Source organism: Leptinotarsa decemlineata, unplaced genomic scaffold, assembly GCF_025532065.1.
Source record: "Leptinotarsa decemlineata unplaced genomic scaffold, Ldec_3_MD MMD2_tig00000199_RagTag_RagTag, whole genome shotgun sequence".
Taxonomy (NCBI): Eukaryota; Metazoa; Arthropoda; class Insecta; order Coleoptera; family Chrysomelidae; genus Leptinotarsa; species Leptinotarsa decemlineata.
The window spans coordinates 14,376,425-14,397,394 of record NW_027412544.1 but is presented as its reverse complement, the minus strand read 5'-3'; the positions used below and the strand labels follow the sequence as shown (position 1 = coordinate 14,397,394).

At 36.6% G+C, this 20,970-nt stretch overlaps 1 protein-coding gene across 1 annotated transcript in view; it reads left to right on the top strand.

The window, feature by feature from the left end:
• Positions 1-20,970, top strand: part of nAChRalpha4 (nicotinic Acetylcholine Receptor alpha4) — a 700,819-nt gene that overhangs the window by 573,153 nt on the left and 106,696 nt on the right. The window contains exon 7 of the mRNA XM_074173005.1: positions 14,762-14,898. Within this exon, the coding sequence (XP_074029106.1) occupies positions 14,762-14,898 (137 nt within the window). The remainder of the gene's footprint in view (positions 1-14,761; positions 14,899-20,970) is intronic.

Genomic DNA, 20,970 nt, shown 5'->3' with positions numbered 1-20,970 from the left:
ATCAATCTGTTGGTCTGTTGGAATATTTTAAAATGAATGACTGAAATACAGGAAACTTATGGATCGGTTTCACGGAACTTATTGGCTATCGAAAGAAAAAGACCTTCAGCCTGAATTGCTTTTAGAACAATCAAATCATCTCTCGGAAAGGAAATGTAATTTCAATCATTATTAGTTTCAAAAAAAGATCCAGTCTTTCCTCTTCACATATTTTCTAGTTTGAATGAAATGAAAAAGGTATTAGCTTACTCCACGAGATTTATATACAATTGTTGTAATCCCAATTGTAAGAAAAAAGGAAAACTATCTATAGAAGAACTTGAATATTCATTCATCTCACTGAATAGGTTAGCTCAAGAATAAAGCTTCGAAAAATAAGTGAAAATATTGAAAACAAAAGGAGAACTGAAAAATTGGAACCTACTTGTTCGATTTCAAAATGTTATGTTGTTATATACATCTGTTTTTCCACTTCATTAAAAATTGTTCACAGATATGACAACAAAGGTATTCATAGCAACATTCAGACGTACGTCGTGGTAAACCACATAAGGTATTCTCTGATAATGGAACTACTTTCATTGAGGCAAATTCAGAATTAAAAAGGTTGAGAGAATTTCCCCAATCAAATGAAACAGTTCTGTATGGATTATTCGTGAATGAAGGTATCAATTGAAATTTTATTCCTTCTTATTCACCACATTTGGAAGGAATATGGAAAGCAGAGGTGAAGTCATTTGAATTTCATATGAAAAGAGTAACGGGAGATTCAAAATTGACTAATGAAGACTTTTCAACATTATTAACACAAGTGGAATCAATACTGAACTCCCGACCACTAACTCCCCATTCCTCAGATCCTTCTGAAGTGTTGAGTTCTTGTCATTTTTCGATCGGAAGGTCCCTAGTTTCTTTACCTGATCCTTCTCTTACTGATATTTTTGAAAACCGGCTGAAGGGATTCCAAGAGCTTCAACAGTTGCAACAACTATTTTGGCAGAGACGGTCAAAAAAGTTCATTGAAGAACTTGAACGAAGGGTGAAATAGAAAACTTCCCAAAATCGACCGAATGGTTTTGGTTAAAAACAGTAATTTTCCTTCAATGTGTTGGGCAAAAGGCCGAATCGTGCAGCTTCATCCTGGTCTAGATGAAATATGCAGAGCGGCGATAGTGAGAGCATGTGGAAGACTCATAAAACGATCATTTGAAAAAGTCTGTTTCCTTTCCTTTGAGGATAATTTTTCATGATTCCTGTTTCAATTATTTGGTAATTAGTTTATTCTCAAGGCATTAATTGTATTATGTTAGATATTCTCAAGATGTTAATTGTTTTGTTGTAGATACTCTGGGATTTTGTACACCATTTTAAAATGGATTCTTTCAGTATGTTAAACATACTGTATTCATGGACAAATTTGGTAACGAAGACAACAACTTGGTTTTTGTTTAACCAAAAAATTCAAGGTTCTACCAGCAAAAAGTAATTAAATATATAGAAATGAACTTTAAATGTTCAAGCCCGTCTCGGATATACCTACACAGTAGGTTGAATGGACTGACGCCTATCAGAAAACAACTACTCCACTGGTTAATACCACGAATGGCGTTGGATTATATCCAACAGGCGTCAGTGCAGGAATCTTCACAGGAAATTTCCTGCATATGCAATTGGCAATACAACTGAAAGAGTCGACCTTCAATTTTGGAACGAGCACACTTGCAGACCGGTTTCGGGCCCTTAGCCACTCGTCAGTGCAAGATAGTGACCATCATCGACCTAAAGTCAATGATATTCCATAATTGAAAATCGAAATTCTTTCAGTGTATTTCATTCCTCGAATATCAAAAATGTCACGCCATCTAGTGGACGAGGTACTAACCAACTGCATATCCGAAATTTGCCCGATTCCTCTGAATAATGAAGAAAAACTTTCTCGTTAGTCAGTGGGCTATGCTTGAAGACAGGCAGTAAACAAATCTAAAGAAATTAACTTTAAATGTTCAAACCCGTCTCGGATATACCTGCAAGTGTGCCCGTTCCAAAATTGAAGGTCGACTCTTTCAGTTGTATTGCCAATTGCATATGCAGGTAATTTTATGTGAAGATTCCTGCACTGACGCCTGTCGAATATAATCCAACGCCGTTCGTGGTATTAGCCAGTGGAGTGGTTGTTTTCTGATAGGCGTCAGTCCATTCAACCTACTGTGTAGGTATATCCGAGACGGACTTGAACATTTGAAGTTCATTTCTTTAGATTTGTTTACTGTCCGTCGTCAAGCATAGCCCATTGACCAATAAGAAAAAAAAGTAATTATTGTAATTACCCGCAGCAATGAAAAACGAGTTGTTTTATTCAATAAACAATTCGAAACGGAGGCCGAAGAGACTAAGAATCAAATTCGACAATTCTATTTTTGGGTGAATATTTCGAAAACAACCACTCATAATCTAGATGTGAAAACATATTATCCTAGTTTCTCAAAATTGGAAACTTTTATTCAATTGCAAATTGGAACAGTTCTTCCGTGTTTATGAAACACCCCACGAATGTTCACCTCTACTTGAAAATTTTCAAAAGATGTATGTAGTTGATGTATCTTTGGATATTGATTTTTATCTTTTTACAGAGACAAACGTTAGGAAACACATGTATTGTAGTACAAAACTGTATTTGTTATTACAGTGGCTTCAAAAATCGACGAAAAAAAAACTAGAGGTCCGTTTTCAAAAAAATTAATTTGATGATGAAATCTAATGAAGAAAACGTCTCACTGCAAATGCGATATAACATTATAACAAATGTGAAATAGTTAAGTTAGGTTGGGTCCAAAGTGAGTGGGTCTATTCGACCCTCCACTGCAACCCGCAAGAGTTTATTGTGGCTTACACCTATTAACACTCGACCAAATAAACCCAGCTTCTCAACGAAGCCGATTAGTTTGTATGGTGAGTGGTCTTTCCGGTCAGATGGTAAGAGTACGGCTCTGTTGAATTCTAAAAACCTGAAACGTTCCCTAGCGGGGCAGGCACAAAGTATATACTCTGCTGTTTCATCATTTCACAAACAGAGGCGGCACAAACTGTTTTCCGACAGTCCGTGTCTCTGCATATGATGATTCAAATGACAGTGACCTGTAAGAAGGCATGTAAGACATCGTAGTTCATCTCTACTGTAGTTCAAAGAACTGTTTGGTATCAAGCTTCGAAGGGTGAATAAACACCTTGGAGTGAGCCAATCCTGGAAGATACTGCCAGAAGTAAATAAATATTCTTGCCATCTAGATGTTCGATGTTTGTTTGGCAAAACCCAAAGCGATGCCAATGACAGGTTCCGGTCCGATGAAGCCGCTTGCAGCACCCTCCTTTGCAGCGTCATTGCCAGCAGCCTCATTGCCTCCCAAGATTCTGGCCAGGAATCCAGACCAGAGACAATCTGTTGAGTCTTCCTATCGAGAAGAGTCGTTTTTGGAAATTTGCTACCAATTTAGACATTGCTTGGTAGGAGCCATAAGCTTCCAACACCTCTTTACTGTCCGAGAATATTTTCATTAACTTGTGTATGAGGTTCGATTCTTCCAATCTCTCGGCACACAATTCAGTAGCGTAAATTTCCGCTTGAAATACAGTCGCATTGGTTCTTAGGCAAGTAGATGTAAAATAGTATTGAACGTTCCCTCACCCTTCTTTCTATTTATATCATTCGAAATGGATGCGGTAGAGCCTGAGAATCAAATTTGACAATTTTAGTTTTTGGCGAATATTTCAAAAACAACCCGTGAAAATCCAGATCTGAAATGTTATTATCCTAGTTTCCCAAAATTGCAAACTTTCGTTGAATTTAACCAACCTCGTAGTTTTCAAGATAGCAATAGTGGGACCAGCTGAAAAGCAGCCTGTATATTCCAATTTTGGGATCTAGATTCTAGAGAAATGAACCAGCTTAATTGGTTCGTATATGGAAGAAAGTTTGGAACAGTAGTCAACAGAAATTCAGATCACTTATTGTACCTGAGTGGCATCTCTTTGTACATAAAATAGGAAATCGAAATAATATTCACCAAGTCTACTTCGTCAGATATTTGACCCACAACTTTGTAGTTTCCGGGTGCAAATTAATTCAATGAATGCGGTGGAATAGTTCCAAACTCTGACGTGGTGAACATCGAATTCTCACCTATGATTTCCGTTTGAATTATAGATCAATTTACTTGTAGCTTCCGCTATATATTCAGGATATTGAATAATTAAACCAATTACGGAGATCCCAAAGGTGTCAGACAGGTTTGATATGGGTAAAACTTTTTGTTATAATGGGAAAACGGTCCGTGGAATAACTTTGTGTGTACAACTATCTCATGATATGAATTGAATTCAGGGTTACTGAGATGATTTGAATGAAAAGTAGGCTTCATATCTAACACGCTGTTGAAAATCGAGTACATTGCATTTGAAGTATATTCCTTACTTCAATAACAAGACGGTATCAAATCTGGTAAACAGTTAAAATCAAGCAAATTCATTGAATAATTCAGTTCAGAAATAGACTGTTGGAATGGAATGAAATATATGCGAGCAAATTTGTATTTTGAAGTTGATATAATACAATTTTTGAAGTAAAACTTTTTTATGCGCGCTTATGGAAAGTGTCATCGGGCGAGGCGAATGGAAGTTGGGAGTAAGGTATAAGTTAGTGGAGACTGAAAGAGAGATAGTTACGTTTCATATATTACTATAGGGTCAAGAGGAAGAGGTGCTAGAAAACATTTACGGCCGAGTAGACTCTGAAAAATTAGGAGAAAACTACATACGTTGCCATTGATTACAGCAGGAGATTTCAATGTTATTTCTTTGAACTTTCTAGAAGATGAATTAGAACTACAAACGAATAGTAACCGAAATTAGCCTACAACAAGAGTAAGTAATAAAACAACAATCGATGCAGTTTTCTCTAAATATATTTCTAATTTTCATTCAATCAGGTTGCGTCTTAAAAAAAACGGATTTCAGGTCGCTCCACAGGGGGAAATCAGGGGTGGATAGGTCGGGGGATCTGGGAGGCCATTCAATGGAAGCTCTTCTTCCAATTCATTGATTAGCATAATCATTATCTGACCATTGTTTAGCATCTAAATATAAATTGCCGCATATGTCTCTCTGATTTTCCAATTCATGATCTATCCGAGGTTTGATAGATATTTGTAGCATAATAATTTCGCCATTTAGATTTCCTTCTTTGAATAGTGGACCAATATTTGCATCTTCCAATATACCAGCCCAAACAATAATGTTTTTTGGGTATTGCTTATGCCCTTCTCTAAATAGTCGTGGGTTCTCGTCACTACAGTAACGACAGTTTTGTTTATATGCGTAACAATTCAAATGGAAAGTGCACTTGTCACTGAAGCAAATATTTTTACTGAACCGAGGTTCTGTGATAATTCTAGCTGTCATAATTTCTCAAAATTCTAAATTATTGTTGGGGTTATCACAACTTCAACTGAGAAGAGGTCATCATAGACTAATCTCAGTTCACAACCCTCCGCGGAATCGTTTACTCCTAGAATCACTGGATGAACTGCTGATGTCGACAAATACCCCAACAATTGCTGCTGGTGACTTCAACGCCAAGCACAATCTGTGGAGCAGACTCACCAATGCGAACGGCCGAGCGCTCCATGCGCATGCTGACAGGCATGAGTATCGATTGATGGGTCCAGATGAGCCCACATCCTACCGTGGAGATTTAAGGTCTGACGTGCTTGATATCGCATTGCTCAGGAACGTCTCCATGTCCTGCGAAGTGTACACTTTGTCGGAACTTGACTCAGATTATAATCCAGTCATCCTGATGCTGGGTGATGATCCCCTTCCCAGGATTATCGCATGAGATCATCCACGGATTGGGAAACCTTCAAGGCTCACCTATTGGAGACACGTACAGACCGTGAGGCGCTTCAAACTCGCAACGGTCTCGAAGCGACAGTGGCAGATTTCGAATTGTCTGAACAACGCTTTCCGCGCAGCCACAACCAGGATAGACTGTCCTCTGCGGAGCTTCAATGAGTTTTCTCCCAGGATAAAGAACCTTATCCGGGAGAGAAATCGACTCAGACGAGTTTATCAGCGGACTCTCTACCCTGGAGACAAGGCTGCAGCCAGCAGGATGGCCAACCAGGTTAAACAGGCCATCACTGACTATAGAAACGAGAGGTGGAGCGAGTGTTTGGAATCGCTCAAACCTGGGGATGACGAGCTGTGACACGGACAGCGCGACATCTGTTACTCCCCCGCCGAGAAGGCGTTGGCCTTTGCATTACAATGGAGACTCAGTTTCGACTTAACGTTGATCCGGATGATGATTTCGACCGTGATATCCGGCTGGTACACCGGGTTCGGCGCATCCTTAGGGAAAATGATGACGACGTGATTCGTCCAGCTTCAGAGGAAGAACTGAAGGGGTACATTAGGGCCTCCAAACACAAGAAGGCTCCGGGAATTGATTCAATAAACAACAAATTGTTGAAGCAGCTACCGGAGAACTTCATCAGATACCTGCTAGACATTATTACCAGCTCAATCACTCTAAGATACTTTCCTCGAAGATGGAAGCATGCCGTAGTTTCCCCAGAATCATCATCAACAGGAAGACAGTCCATCTCGTCTTCCTGGATATTTCAAAAGCCTTCGACCGAACCTGGCACGAAGGCCTGCTACACAAAATGCTTGATTTCGATCTGCCTCGGGGAATGATCCGGTGGATTAGGTCATTTCTGAAAGGCAGAACATTTCAGGTCCGAGTTGAAGGAACCCCGTCTCCCGTCAGGGAAATCTAGCTGGAGTACCTCAGGGGGCTGTGCTGTCTCCACTCTGTACAGCCTTCACATGAGCGACCTTCAGAGGTTCGATCACGTGAAGGTTTTCCTTTACACAGATGATACGACTCTACTTGCTTCTTCCATGGGGCGGGCGTTGGCGGTCATCTACATGCAACGCGCATTGGACGACCTCGAACGGTGGTACCTTGACTAGAAAATTCTAGTGAATCCAGAAAAAACTCAGGTGATAGACTTGGGGAGACGTAAAGTTTCTCCAGACACAAGGATCACGATTTCAGGCAGGGAGATCGAATGACAAACGCGAGTCAAGTACCTAGGTCTTTGGGTAGACCGCCGACTCACCTGGACAAATCACATTGATTATATCAGATGAGGATAGCTAAACTTTATCCTCTGGTCAATAGAAATTCAAAACTCAATCTTAAAAATAAGATTTTACTATACAACACGATGTTCAAGACTGTCATCATGTATGCTCCAGGTGTTTAGGGACAAACTGCCCCGTCAAACCTCTCCATTTTGGAAAGGTTGCAAAATAAACTTCTCAGGATGCTGGTGAATGCTCCATGGTTCGTGCGGAATGAAGCCATCTGCGGAGATTTGAAGCTGTTAACTATACGGCAGTCCATTCAGTCGAGGAATCAGAGAGTTTTCGAAAAACTCATGATAACCCATTAATTAGGGAAGCTGTAGATTACACTATAGACGACCCCACTCGATTCAGAAGGCACCATCGCTCGGTTGAGTGAAGGCCCCACGACTTCTGTTAAAATGAACAGTTTGTTCATCAAATACCCCAGTCAGAAAGGGGTACACAAGGCCAGAGCGGTATAGAGGTCATTAACCTTTATGTCGCCACCAAAACACCTAACGTTATGAATCATTTGTCCTCCTGACGAATCTCAGTTGAAAGGGTAAGGGAAAATATTTCCAACCTGATGAAGATGAAGATGACTATGATGGATTTAAGAGCATTCATTTGTGAAAATGTCCTTTTATAATGGTATTCTTATAAGCAATTCAATAAGCAGGCCTTGGTACTATTTAACAGAAACGTTGTGACATTCTTCTGATAATATTGACATTTTCATCACTTCAGAAGTTTCAAATACTTTCGAAACGGTTGAGTAAACTATTCAAACGGAGTTCTTATGAATTTATTGATATTATTTTTGGAGAGTGTGATAAAATCATCAGCAGAACATGAAGAAAGTTCAACGAAAGGTATCCTAATCTACCGTAAATGTACCTCGAAAAATGTATACGAATTTAGAACAATTTCAATGCATTTGGATAAACTTTAAAAGAATCAAGAAACTTGACTGGACCCGTAAATTCTGAAGACAACCAGATTATTGTTTTAGCATATCTTCACGCATTTTATGAGTCGTCGATAAGAAATACTGAAGAAGATTTGGGTATAAAATATTCATCGGTTCGAAGAATCTTGCGAAGACGTAAAATGCAGATTATAAATTAACCAAAAGTCAAACAATGAAGCTTCGAAAACCCCTCAACAGAGAATGGAATTTCGTGTAATGTTGGACTGTTGAATTGAATTTTTGAATGGAATTTTTAATAGAAAAAATTGTCATTATTGGTCCAGTGAAAATCCTCAGGTCATGAATGAAGCCGGATTTCAAGACAAAATCATTTTCATTGTCTTTTGCATGTTAATGAAAAACAAATTGAGGTTTGCGATATACATTTACATCCAGAAGCTACCTGAATATTTTGGAGAATTATGTTTTAAAAACACCCGTGCGTTCGAGAAATCAATTGTTAGAAATATTTGAAGATTTGGATCCCAATGAAATCAGATCAAACACGACGAGAAAGTAGTCAACAACCGCATTTTCAAGTGCTTGGAAGTGAACAGCTAGCGATTCGAACATATTTTAGAATATTCCACATGATTGTTTGCATTTTTCATAAGTATTCATATCAATTATACAACTTCTCAAGTTTATTCATGTTTTTTTTTAATTTACCCAAACATATTGAAATTGTTCTAAGCTCACATAAATTTTTTGTGGTTCATTAGCGGTAGATTCGGATACCTTTTGTTGAACTTTCTACATATTCTGCTGATGATTTTATCACACTGTTCAAAAATAATAAACAAATTCGTAAGAACTTCTATTTTCTACTATTTTCACAAAAAAATTATCCTGAGTCCTAAACTAGACTAGTTAGGTATAAGCATGATATCACATAGAGAGGAAGCAAATTTCAACAGCTTTCTAAATTTGTGATAAAACATAAAGTGTTCCATTTGAAATAATCAACTTTCAGTTACTTTTTCAAACAAAAAATAAACTGTTTCTTAACCACCCTGTATTGAAGTAACAAATATTATCCTTAAGTGCGGGAAGCCTTCAAGTATCACCTAACTCCATACCAAATTTGGGTACCATAATATCCGTTGTCTAGTTCACCAGAAACGTCAAATATGTTATCCACTGTGAAACAGCCTGTATATATGTACTTAATAATAGTAAGTTATACTAGAATACTGATTTAGAATTCAATTGAAATAATATAGTCAGGTGCAAAATGTCGTTACTCTATAATATTTCCGGCCAAGCAAAAAATCTAATTTCAGTTTTCTATTCCACAATGATTTTTTGTTGAAAAACCTGCCAAAATATTCATAAAATTTTCATCAGTTTGATTCAGAATTGAGTTCCTTTCTCAAAACTATCTGTCTTTTTGTTTTTGTTATCCCTTTGGGATTATCAAAGTAAAGTATCCATAAGTCTTCCCAAACTATACCCAAACCACTCGCGAACCTCTGAACTCGAGGAAGTAACATTAATCTGGAGGAAAGTTAGTATTTACTACCAAAAAATATGTGAAGTTATTTGAAAGCTTGGGGCGTAGTTACGAATAGGGTTATATAGTTGCTTAGTTCATGAAAATGTTGACGATAAATGGTTATGAATGTGAAAAGTGCTATTTCGACACAAATTAGTTATCATGTCGGGAAGTATGATATTTTACTGAGGCTCAAACGGTTTGAGGAATGCAGAATCTTGGAATACTTATCGATTCAAATTTCAAATAAAAATTGTGAAATAATATTCACAGAAAGATGCAGTATTCTAGATGACACTTGTATAATCTTGTGGTACTGGAGTGCCTTGCTGTTGAAGTGGACTGTATTTGTATCGTTATTTCTGTACTCCTATCGCTACCACTCGATTCTGTGCTGGTTCTGGTAATTGAAAATGGTGTTGCATATATTTAATGAATGTATATTTTACGGAGTTACAAAAACCAACATTTCTTACTGTCGTTGTTTGACAATCTCTCTCTTCTGTCATCATGACAGTTGTCATAAAACATGACTGGGACGTATCATATAAGAAATTCAACAACACTGAATTAAAGTGCCTATTTTGGCTTTCAATGCGATTATGAAGATTGATAATGTAATTTCCGTAGAAGAATAAATGGTATCTTTATTTTGTCAGTCACACCAATGACCAATAATAAGAGTAATCTGAGCCAAAAATACAATATGAAGGTATTGGCGATCGTTGCAGAAGTTATAAAAAGTTCAATGTTGCTTTTCTACAAAACTACTGGGTCCAGAGAAAAATAAAAAGTCATGGGATGGAAACTATTCGAAGAGAATCATTAATAAATGAATGAATATAATGGTGGTTGAATTAAATATTGACTATTGATGAACCAATGAATATTTTCATTTTCACACGACCTGATCTGTAGGAACAATGACATCAGTGAAATATGTGAGTCAAATGTTTTTAAGAGGAATAACTATTTCATGGATACACTATTAAAAATCTTCTTCTGTAGTTAAACATTTCCATAGTATGTGCGTTAGGCGATTTTCAAACACTTTGGGTTCAAATTTTATTGTCAGTAAAATGTCATGTAAAGCACAATCGTTTATATAACGTTATTTTTTTATAAATTGTGAAATCAGAATGTATTATTCGAAAAATCGATCATAGGCCACAGAGATATATGTTATATACCCAATGAAAGAAAGTTCTATATCTGTTCGGGCAATATTATGATTCATTAAATAAAAACGAAATCGGTTCCAGAAGAAGAATATATCAAGTAATAATGATAACATTGTTTCCTAAAATCCTCATATTCACACACTTTCCCAACTAATAAAATCAGTATCAGAGGAGAATCTGCCCCAGTGTGGAATGGAAAATCTCAAAAGTTCAACAAAGAAAAAATGGCGGTATTCAAACATTTTCAATATATATTGAAAGACTAGTGAACTAATTTTAATTTCATATTTCTCCCATCTTTCAGAGAATCAGAGGATAGTGATGATATTTTCCCTCCATATTCCCTTTACCTTTTAATGTATCCGCAAGCAAATCAGGAGATGTTTTTATTTTTAGTGCTGAGAACGCAGTTTGAAAAACAACTGGTGAGAAAAAAGTACTATTTTTGAAAATATGTTTTCAATTTGCATGACAGAGAAACAAGATATATTGATAGCCTACAAACTAATTGATCGAAACAATTCTTCAGTTTTCTACTGCTGTACCTATAATCCACGTTTTGTTAGATTCCCATCGAAATAAATCTGAAACAATCAATATTAACAAACTCACTGGTTCTGATGGAGAAATAATCATGGAACTCAAATAATGGTCCATTGAACTTGCTCCATAGTCTTGCCTGCTCGATTTAACCGATACTCAGGAAAAACAAAAAATAGTTTTTCGAATCGACATCAATTTTCGTGAAACAACGAAGGCTATGAGGGAAGTGGGATATTTTTAATTTTTCAGTTCTATTATATGAAAAGCCAGAAATATTTCCTGCACGTTTAAGAAAAAGATAAGCATGAGAGAGTATTCATGATCTAACAGCGATTCAACGGGATATCGAAGACTATGAAGGAAGCAGTATATTCTTGAATTTTCAGTTCTACAGTGCATTTCTTTAATGTCCCCCACCCTTTTATTTTTTGTACGGGTATTAATGCATGAATACTTCATTTTGAAGTGAACTTGACAGTCGAAACTTTCAAGATGGCGACTGGGCGCCATCTGGGGAAAAAATTGAAACGAAAGGGGGGATTTTGTGACACATCTCTTTGAAGTTCCTAACAACCCTAGAATATAATGTCAATATCTTCAAATACTACAAAATAGCGAAACTTTGCCTGAATACATTGACATTTAACTACATAATATGAGGTAATAAGCTTGAGGTCAGTTCAGAGGATGCTCGAAATGGTTGCCTTGAACTTCTTGACATATGAACAACCTATCCGATATTTCACGCCGAAAATTTTCGAACACAGTAACGTTCAATATCTCTACAAATATTTATTATTCTTTGCCGTATATCCAATATCGACGCAGGATCAGTTTCGTACATGTTTTGCTTCAAATAGTCCCATTAAAAAGTCCAAAGGTATCAAATCTGGCAAGCGGGCTGGCCATTCCGTAGGACCTCGACGGCCAATCCAACGACCGGGAAAAGTAGTATCAAAATAATTTCTTACTTGTCTGGGGTAATGTGGTGGTGCTTCGTCTTGTTGGAATACATTATCCATATCGAATTCATTGGTATTCGCTTCGATGATTTCAGTGATGAGAGGGTCAACAGTAGTTTCCAGCATATTCAAATACAGTTTCCCTGTAAATTTTAATCCATAAATAAAGGTCCTACAATGTGGTTTTCCAGTATCCCTACCCAAACGGTAATTTTGTATGGATATTTGCTATGCGTTTCCCGGAAAACGTGAGGGTTGGTGTCAATCTAATAACGGCAATTTTGTCTGTGAGCATTGCTGTTTAAAACAAATGTAAATTCGTCACCAAAACAAATATTATATTGTGGAGATGGGTAGAATGCCTGGCAATGGTTTCCGTCATGATTTGGCAGAATTCTGTTCTTCGATCATGATCATCATTATTGGTGTACCATTTTAATTTTGTATGTATGATACCTATTCCTCTTCAAAAGTCTATACACAGTAGAAAGAGACATTTCACAAACATTTGCGATGAAATAAGTACACTGTTCAGGATTTACTACCATCTCACTGATTATTTGCACTTGCACTTCTTCCGGAATGGACGGATGACCTGGGGCCTTTTTGTTATGTACACTACCGATAGTTGTGAATTTGGATACAAGTTCCCTCAATATTTTCTACAGATAGGACGATTTGGAAAATCATTGAAAATCCTTTCGGTCTCGTGAAAGTTACACGTCGCACCGTAAATAAAAATTGCCTCAATTTTTTCTTCCAATGGACGAGAATTGACCATTTTTAGAGATTGTTGACGTGGTACCTTTCTACTAGTAGAACCGAAAACTAAATGAGGATATTCTAACTTAACATTGATGTTCATTGTCGTGCTCAAATTTTTTGTCATTTTTATAAACAAAAAATAACTCAACAAACCTTATCGGGTTGTCGGAATTGCCATATGGCAGATAAAAAAGAATATTTCTAGAAATATGGATATTTATGTGTTTGTCTTCAGGAAATTATTGAATGTTCCGCAATTTTGTAGCATATTCTAGGGTTGTGAAGTATTCGTGAGGAGCTTCAAAGTGACGTGTCACAATTCCCAGCTTTCCTTTCATTTTTTCCCCAGATGGCGCCTAGTCGCTATCTTGAAAGTTTCATATGTCAATTTCACTTCAAAATAAAGTATTCATGCGCTAATTTCATCATCCCTTACATCAATTTTTTTGAGTTGAATAAAAGGGGGTAACATTAAAAAAATGCACTGTATAATATATTATTAACACTTTTAGAAGCCAGAAATATTTTGTCCCCATGTCCTAGCCTTTCCTATCTTGATAATTCTACAATCGAGAAACACTGTTAACTTCGGATTGTTGATCTCAAATGTTTCCAAGTTTTGAATTGAATTCGTTAGCCATATCTATGATTGTAATAATGATGAAAAATGAGAAATTGAACTCTCAATGTTTTTACCACTTGCATGTATACAATTGGTGAACATAGGTTGGGTAAAATTAGGTCTAAAGTGAGTGGGTTTAGTTAACCCTCTACCGCCACCCCCAAGGGTTTATTGTGGCTCACACCTATCCACACTCGACTAAATGAACCCAGCTCCTTAACTAAGCTGACTAGTTTGTATGGTAAGTGTTCTTTCAGGTCAGATGGTAAGAGTATGGCTCTCTGTATATATACAAGTGGTGAACATACAAGTGGTATAAATACATAGAAAGTTTCATTTTCCATTTTTCATGATGATCTTCTTCTACGTATTAACGGCTACATTCATCAATTCATACTCGAATTAACGACTCGCCCCTGTACCGCACGGGTGCAATGCTGATACTGAATATACATATAAACGCGTACGATCGCTGCTAATCATGAAGTGATATATGGCAAAAGTGTGGCCCCCGGTCGGTACCGCCGCAACCGCTATATTCCTGAAACTCAAATATGTAATCTTCAATTTTTTTTCAATAAATCACATACTGTGGAAGGCCATATTGATTCATATCATATCAAAATGAAAATTTCTACCCAATTTTTCGTTTTTCTATTCAATATGATTTGAATTGGAATCTTCCAACAAACTGTAATTTTGAAAAAATATCTGAAATGAAGTGTAATTCCATTAAATGATTTTGTATTTCAGATATAAGGAGAATTTATATTGTAGAAAAAAGCCAAAACTGTATTATAATTTAACGATCAACATAATTATAAAAACCATTTCGTTAGATGAGCACTGAACAATTTTGTAATTTCGATTTCATTTCGAATATCATTTCTTCTTTATAACACATATTATTAGAATATAATGTTCATTCGAGTGGTACTTTTGCCAGATGTTAGGTGTATCTGATCACAAAAAACATTGAACATACCTCAGTTAGTCAGGATCATTAAAAAAAATTATTTTTACTTGTTTCAGGTGACATTATCAATCTCGATTCTCATCAGTCTCCACGTGTTTTTCCTTCTGGTTGTTGAGATCATCCCACCAACATCTCTTGTTGTACCACTTTTGGGAAAATACCTCATATTCGCCATGATACTTGTTTCGATCAGGTGAGTTTATTCTTTGAAAAACTGAGAAAACTGATTTGCTAAACATTTTATTGGTTCAAGAGATTTCGGGTTCTTCCCCGTTTCAAGTAAAGAGCTTAATATAGTTAGTTATACATGATAATGAGATGAAACCCAAAACCGGTCGTAAAAATAAAATAACTAGTGGAAATTAGACAAAAGTGTTTTCATTCATTTCATTTGAGTAACTAGAATCATTCATTGAATGAAGTCAAGTATCATGATTACAAAACGAAATACTTTCAATACGTTTGCAGATTTCCAAGCATCTGAATATTGTTGTTGTAGACGTACACATTTTTTTACTCAAAGGTATTTCAAGTTATTGTCGAATGATTCAGGTTAAAAATATTATATTCAATTCTTATATGACATATTGAATAGCTCTGAGAATATATCCAACAGAAGGTGACCTCATCTCACCGATGTATACTTTTTTCGAATTACTTCCATAATTGGAAATACGAAGTTTCGACTATGACTCCAAAAAACCAAGACTTTGCTTTGCTGACGACAGCAATCCATTTGGATGCTAGTACATAGGCTGCGGATGCAAATCTTTCCCGGCAGCAGGAGGTTGCATATCTTAATGAGAATCCTGAGGTGATTTCGAATTGTGAAGTAACCAGGTTCAATTCAATTCCACAAAAACCCACAGGCATCTGTTTTCTCCAAAAAAATGAATGTCTACGAAGTGGATATAATGATGACTATATATGATAGACTATTCCACTTTCTGGATCGATAAGTTTGTTGGGGGTTTAAATAGACATCAATATGTCTTGGCACAATCATGTCGCTGGAATTGCAAGGGCTGCTTCTCAAAGGCTTGGAACACTGTTCCAAACGAGAAAACTCTACACAGCTCAGCAACTTTTGATGCTGGAATCAAGAAAAATGTTTTAGGATATCTATTCTTAGCGTTTTTTGAATGGGTTCGTTTGTTCGGTTTATTAAAAGGCGTGGAATATTTTTGAAATACTTATTAAATTGATTAGTTAGAAACTATTTCTGGGTCATTGGTCAAATCATCATTTATTTCGAGTGTTATATTCGTTGTTGAAGAAAAATTTTTACTTGTAGATGTTTTAACCTATTCTTCAAGCTGCTTTTGTTTTATTTTTTGGCGTATTCATTAAGTGAGTGTTGAATTTAAACTTGGCTTTGTTTAGTGGTTTATTGTAGATTTTCGTATAACGTTTGTAGTATTGGATATCTTTTTATTGTCCTTACCAGTTGATTGATATTTTAATCTCTCTCCTGATATAAGCAAACCCATTTCCAACCACGGTTTTCTTCGATTATGTTTCCTGTTTATCTTTCGCTTCAAAGGAAAAGCAGATTCAAAGTAAAAAATTATGGTTCTGAAAAAAAATTCACATTTGTCACTTACATTATCTTGAGAAGAATATAGATCTTCCCACGTTTCTTTCTTCAACAACGAAATGAAGTTTACAATAATATTTTTATTTTGTAGGTCTCCGTAGTATATTTCATTGCAATGGCTGTCTGTATTTTCTGAGAATTGCAGTTTGCGCAAAGTGATCACTGAAGTGATTGTTAATTACTTTGGAATCCATTACCTTAGGGCCATTGTCATTAGCACATATGTTGTCCAAACATGCCTTGCATATAGTTGGTTCCATGATTAACTTATTAATACAGTATGACTCAAGCAAATCCCTTAATGAAGTCAAGTTTACAGAATAAACAAGAAAATCATATTAAAATAACCACAAATCAGTATCTTATGCTTGTTAAACTTTTTGGTAATTGTTTGTAGTACTTCCTCTAATTTTGTTGCAAAAATATTAAACTTTCTTGTTATTGTTCTATGTACAACTATTTCAATTACACTTGGTGTTTTGTTTAATTTGCATTCAATACCAAAATCAAAATCAAAATGTTCTTTATTGACTATTCTCCATACAATTTTAAGGTATTTTTTTGTGGTGTTTATGAAATATATACAATAAAAAAAATATAAACAAATATACAAAATGTACACAAGGGTTTCCCCTATGGAGTGGGACAGTGGGAAGGATTGGGATGGGTAGTGAATGGGGTAGAGGGAGTGGCAGGAAAAGACCCCGATACATTTGCACTCTCAAGACGCCCCCGCTGGTGTTGGCGGTTGGCTCTCCACTCAAAAACGCTTTATATCAGCCTCATCTATAGTTTTCCGCTTCCTGCCGAGGCTTACGCGGAAGTTGTCATTTTGTCGCGTTTCGGTACTTCTCAGAGAATCATTCGTCTGTTTGTTGGTAGCAGTTGTCGATAACCCCCTGGAAAAAGTTCATTAAAAAACCAGGTAAGAGTATTTCTGCTATCACGTCATCATGTGTGCGTGAATACTCTTATCCAATTTGAACAATGAACTAAGCGCCGTTCACGGTATATCTCCAGTTCTTCATAGACTAGCCCGTGCTTACGGCGCTGTCCATGATAGCTTCTAACTGCCGTGACGTCCTTCGTCAGCGGGCTCTTCGGTAGAAAGAACTCTAACAGATTGTTCAATGAAATGAATATGTCACTGTTAGTGCAAATACGGAGCACCTTATTCTGCATTCTCTCGAGTCTCATTAAAGGGGACTTCTTGAGACTGCAGAACACAGGACTCACGTACAGCATAGCCGGCCTAATTATTTGTTTATAAATAAGCAACTTGTCGTCAATGCACTCATCCTCAACTTGCAACTTCCTGAAGATCTTCACATTGGTGAATTTCCTCGTGAAGTTGACGAGTTCAGTTTTATCGGGATTTATTTCGATTTTATTTCGTTCGAAATACGGCACGACGAGCCTATCGAGGTGGATCTGAAGCTGCTGCTTCGCCACCTCGCTCGAGAAAGAGTGCGCGTAAATCGCGGTGTCCGCGAAAATACCCACCTTCGTCCTCGAGAACATAGGGAAGTCATGCGTATATAATGAATATAAGTGCGATGACAAACAGGACCCCTGCGGGACACCTGCTTTGATTGAATAATTTGCATATGTGGTTTGGTCCACTCTTACACGAAAAGGTCGGTTGCTCAAATAGGATTCTAGAATCCTAATCACGAATAAAGGCATGCCTGCCGACCACATTTTGGTGACAAACCCTTCTATCCAAACTTTATCGAAATCTTTCTTGATATCTAACAGGACCACAACTGTATTCTTCCCCTGGTTGAAGGACTCCCTCACCCCGTGAACAACCCGGACCAGTTGCGATATCGTATTCCGACCTCGCCGGAATCCGAATTGCTCCTCGGGGATGAGTTTCATCCTATCTTCCAGGCGGAGAAGTCTGCTCAGGATGATTTCATCAATAACCTTCGCGACCTAACTGAGAAGCGAGATCGGTCGGTAGCTATCAATACGTGTTTTGATTTTTCCTGGTTTCGGAACGGGCACTACCACCGCATGTTTCAGACAATCTGGGTAATGCTGGTGCTTGATTATTGCGTTCACAATACGCACCAGTTGTACGATACCCTTTCGTGGTAGGTTGCGGAGCAGAACTGCATCAATCCCATCAATGCCTGGGGCTTTGTTTTTCCCCAGGCGCTTGATGGTCAAAATGATTTCTTCTACGTCTGTGATCCACTTTATCAATGTTTGCTCCGGTATAATTGGAGCCGGCCTATTTCTGACTTCATTAGCCAGTCTGGTTTTATTGGTGTGTTCTTCACAGACATCCAGTTCTACTCGGTGCACGATGGAAAAATATTCCCCGAACAACTGAGTCTTTTGATGGTCCGTCACCGCGTGCGCTTGACCACTCTCTATGGTAGGAGTAGCCTCAGACCGATAATTTGCATTCAATACCAGTACATTCGAAATGTTCATCTACTGATAGTCTCTCTATAAATTTGAGATTGTTGGATTTGACGCCATTTCTAGTAAGAGCTAGTTAGATTGAAGTTGTCTATATTGACGGCATCAATTTGATCACTATTTCACCAATGCTCACTCACTGTTACATCGAGTATCTTCAAGAAAAATTTCAAGTTGAGGAATTTTATTACTTATTTCCTGTACATTTCGATGATCTATATTGAGATGTTTCTCAGAGATATTTGCAATTTCATATTGGTTGGGGGTCGAAAGAGATTTGCCTATAGTTTGTGTACTTGTATTACCGGTTATGTTATTACTTTCTTCGATACTATAGGTGCTTCTAAATTTTTTTTTATGTTTTCAGTAGCTCAAATAAAGCAAAAGACTTACTGATCATCTATATTTCATAGTTAGTTGATGTGGATGCCCCCCAAAGAAATTTCAGGCAGGAAAAATGTAGAAAGTTGAATTTCCAGTGTAAACTGCGAATGGATAATTTATAATGATGAAATAACAATCACCGATGTACTGAACCAGTATTTCATAGATAGTTTTCAAGATATAGTAATCAGTATTAGTCCAGCAAATGCAGAAAATTATGGAATACTCGATACAGAGCCAAATTATCCCTTTGTCCCTACAAAACTCATATGATATAATGAAACCTCAAAGAGAAAAATATAGTACTGATGAAGTTGGTCTCGAAGTTATAGAAAAATTATTTCATATTGTAATTGATTTGACTTTATCGAAGAGAAGAGTGCCGCAATGTTTCAAAATTTCAAAAATAGTCTTGATACAAAAAATTTTAAACAGTAACTTCTCTGAACAATCGAAACCAGTAAATATGTTACCGTTTTGTGACAAAATCTTAGGAATAGCGGTACAGAATGGAATATTGGAATATATTGATGTGAATGATATTATCTGTTCGTACCAATCAGAATTTCGTAAATTTCATTCGTGTGAATCAGCAACTCAACTTGTTATATGAGACATGAATAATGCTTTGGATAAACCTGGAGTTGGAATATGTGCAGTTTCCATTGATATGAAAAGTGCATTCAAAACAATCGATCGCTAAATATTATTATTGAAGTATGAAAATATGGTTCTTCGGGTTCAGTTATGCATTGGTTAATGAGTTACCTGGGCATTTGATATCAAAAAACTAAAATGGCAAACATAGAGTTAGAGTGTCACCTTAGAAACTATGGTGTGCCACCAGGAAGTGTTTTAGGTCCCTTTCATTCCTATTGTATTCAAATGATTTCGGTTCTGTTTTGATGAAATGTTAACTTTATCTTCTCGCTGATAATACCTTGATACATTTCAATAGTAGTAATTTCGTTGATCTCATGAACATTGAATGATGGAATAGATCGTCTTTTTATAAATTCAAAATCAATGGACTGAAAGTGAATGAAACTGAAAGTAAATATATGTTTATTGGCAATAATTTTCTTTATCAAAAATTTCTAAGTCTAGACATATATATCAAATAAATGAGCAACGAATAGAGAGAGTTCAAAAATTGAAATATTAGAGATTCATAATTGATACCCAACTAAAGACTATATTTTAAAAAAAATCGGTACTAAAATTAGATTCATGAGACGTATAGGTCCATCATTATCTCAGTAAAGTCGCATAAAAGTATATCATACAATAATATTGTTTCATTCCAATTATTGCAGTTCTATAATTCACATTTATATATATATATATATATATATATATATATATATATATATATATATATATATATATATATATGTAGGTTTTCACGGATGGTAGAATATGATGTGTTGTTTTTCCGGGTGTTCATCCGTTGTGTACTATTCGATAGTCCACGTTTCGCCATCATCTCAGATGGCATTATCAAGACGAGTTACTGCTTCGCTTCGAGAGGTGTAACTGATGTCAGGTTCTTCTTGTGGTGTTTTTTATATGGTTTCGCTTGCGTAAGTTGTATGGATTTGTTACCTGTTTTTCTACCTGAGGGTTGTTGATGGCTTTTGGTAGTTCTCCTACCTGTTTTTCTACCTGAGGGTTGTTAATGGCTTCTGGCGGTTCTCCTACCTGCGATGGTTCATTATCAATTTGTGGTTGTCTTTGGTGGTTGTTTTTAATTATTGTTTTCCAAATCCTTGGAATGTTTAGTGAGTCATCCCTTTTGTTGATGAGGCCTTGCTTTTCGATTTCGATAGCTTCCCTGATTTGTCGTATTCT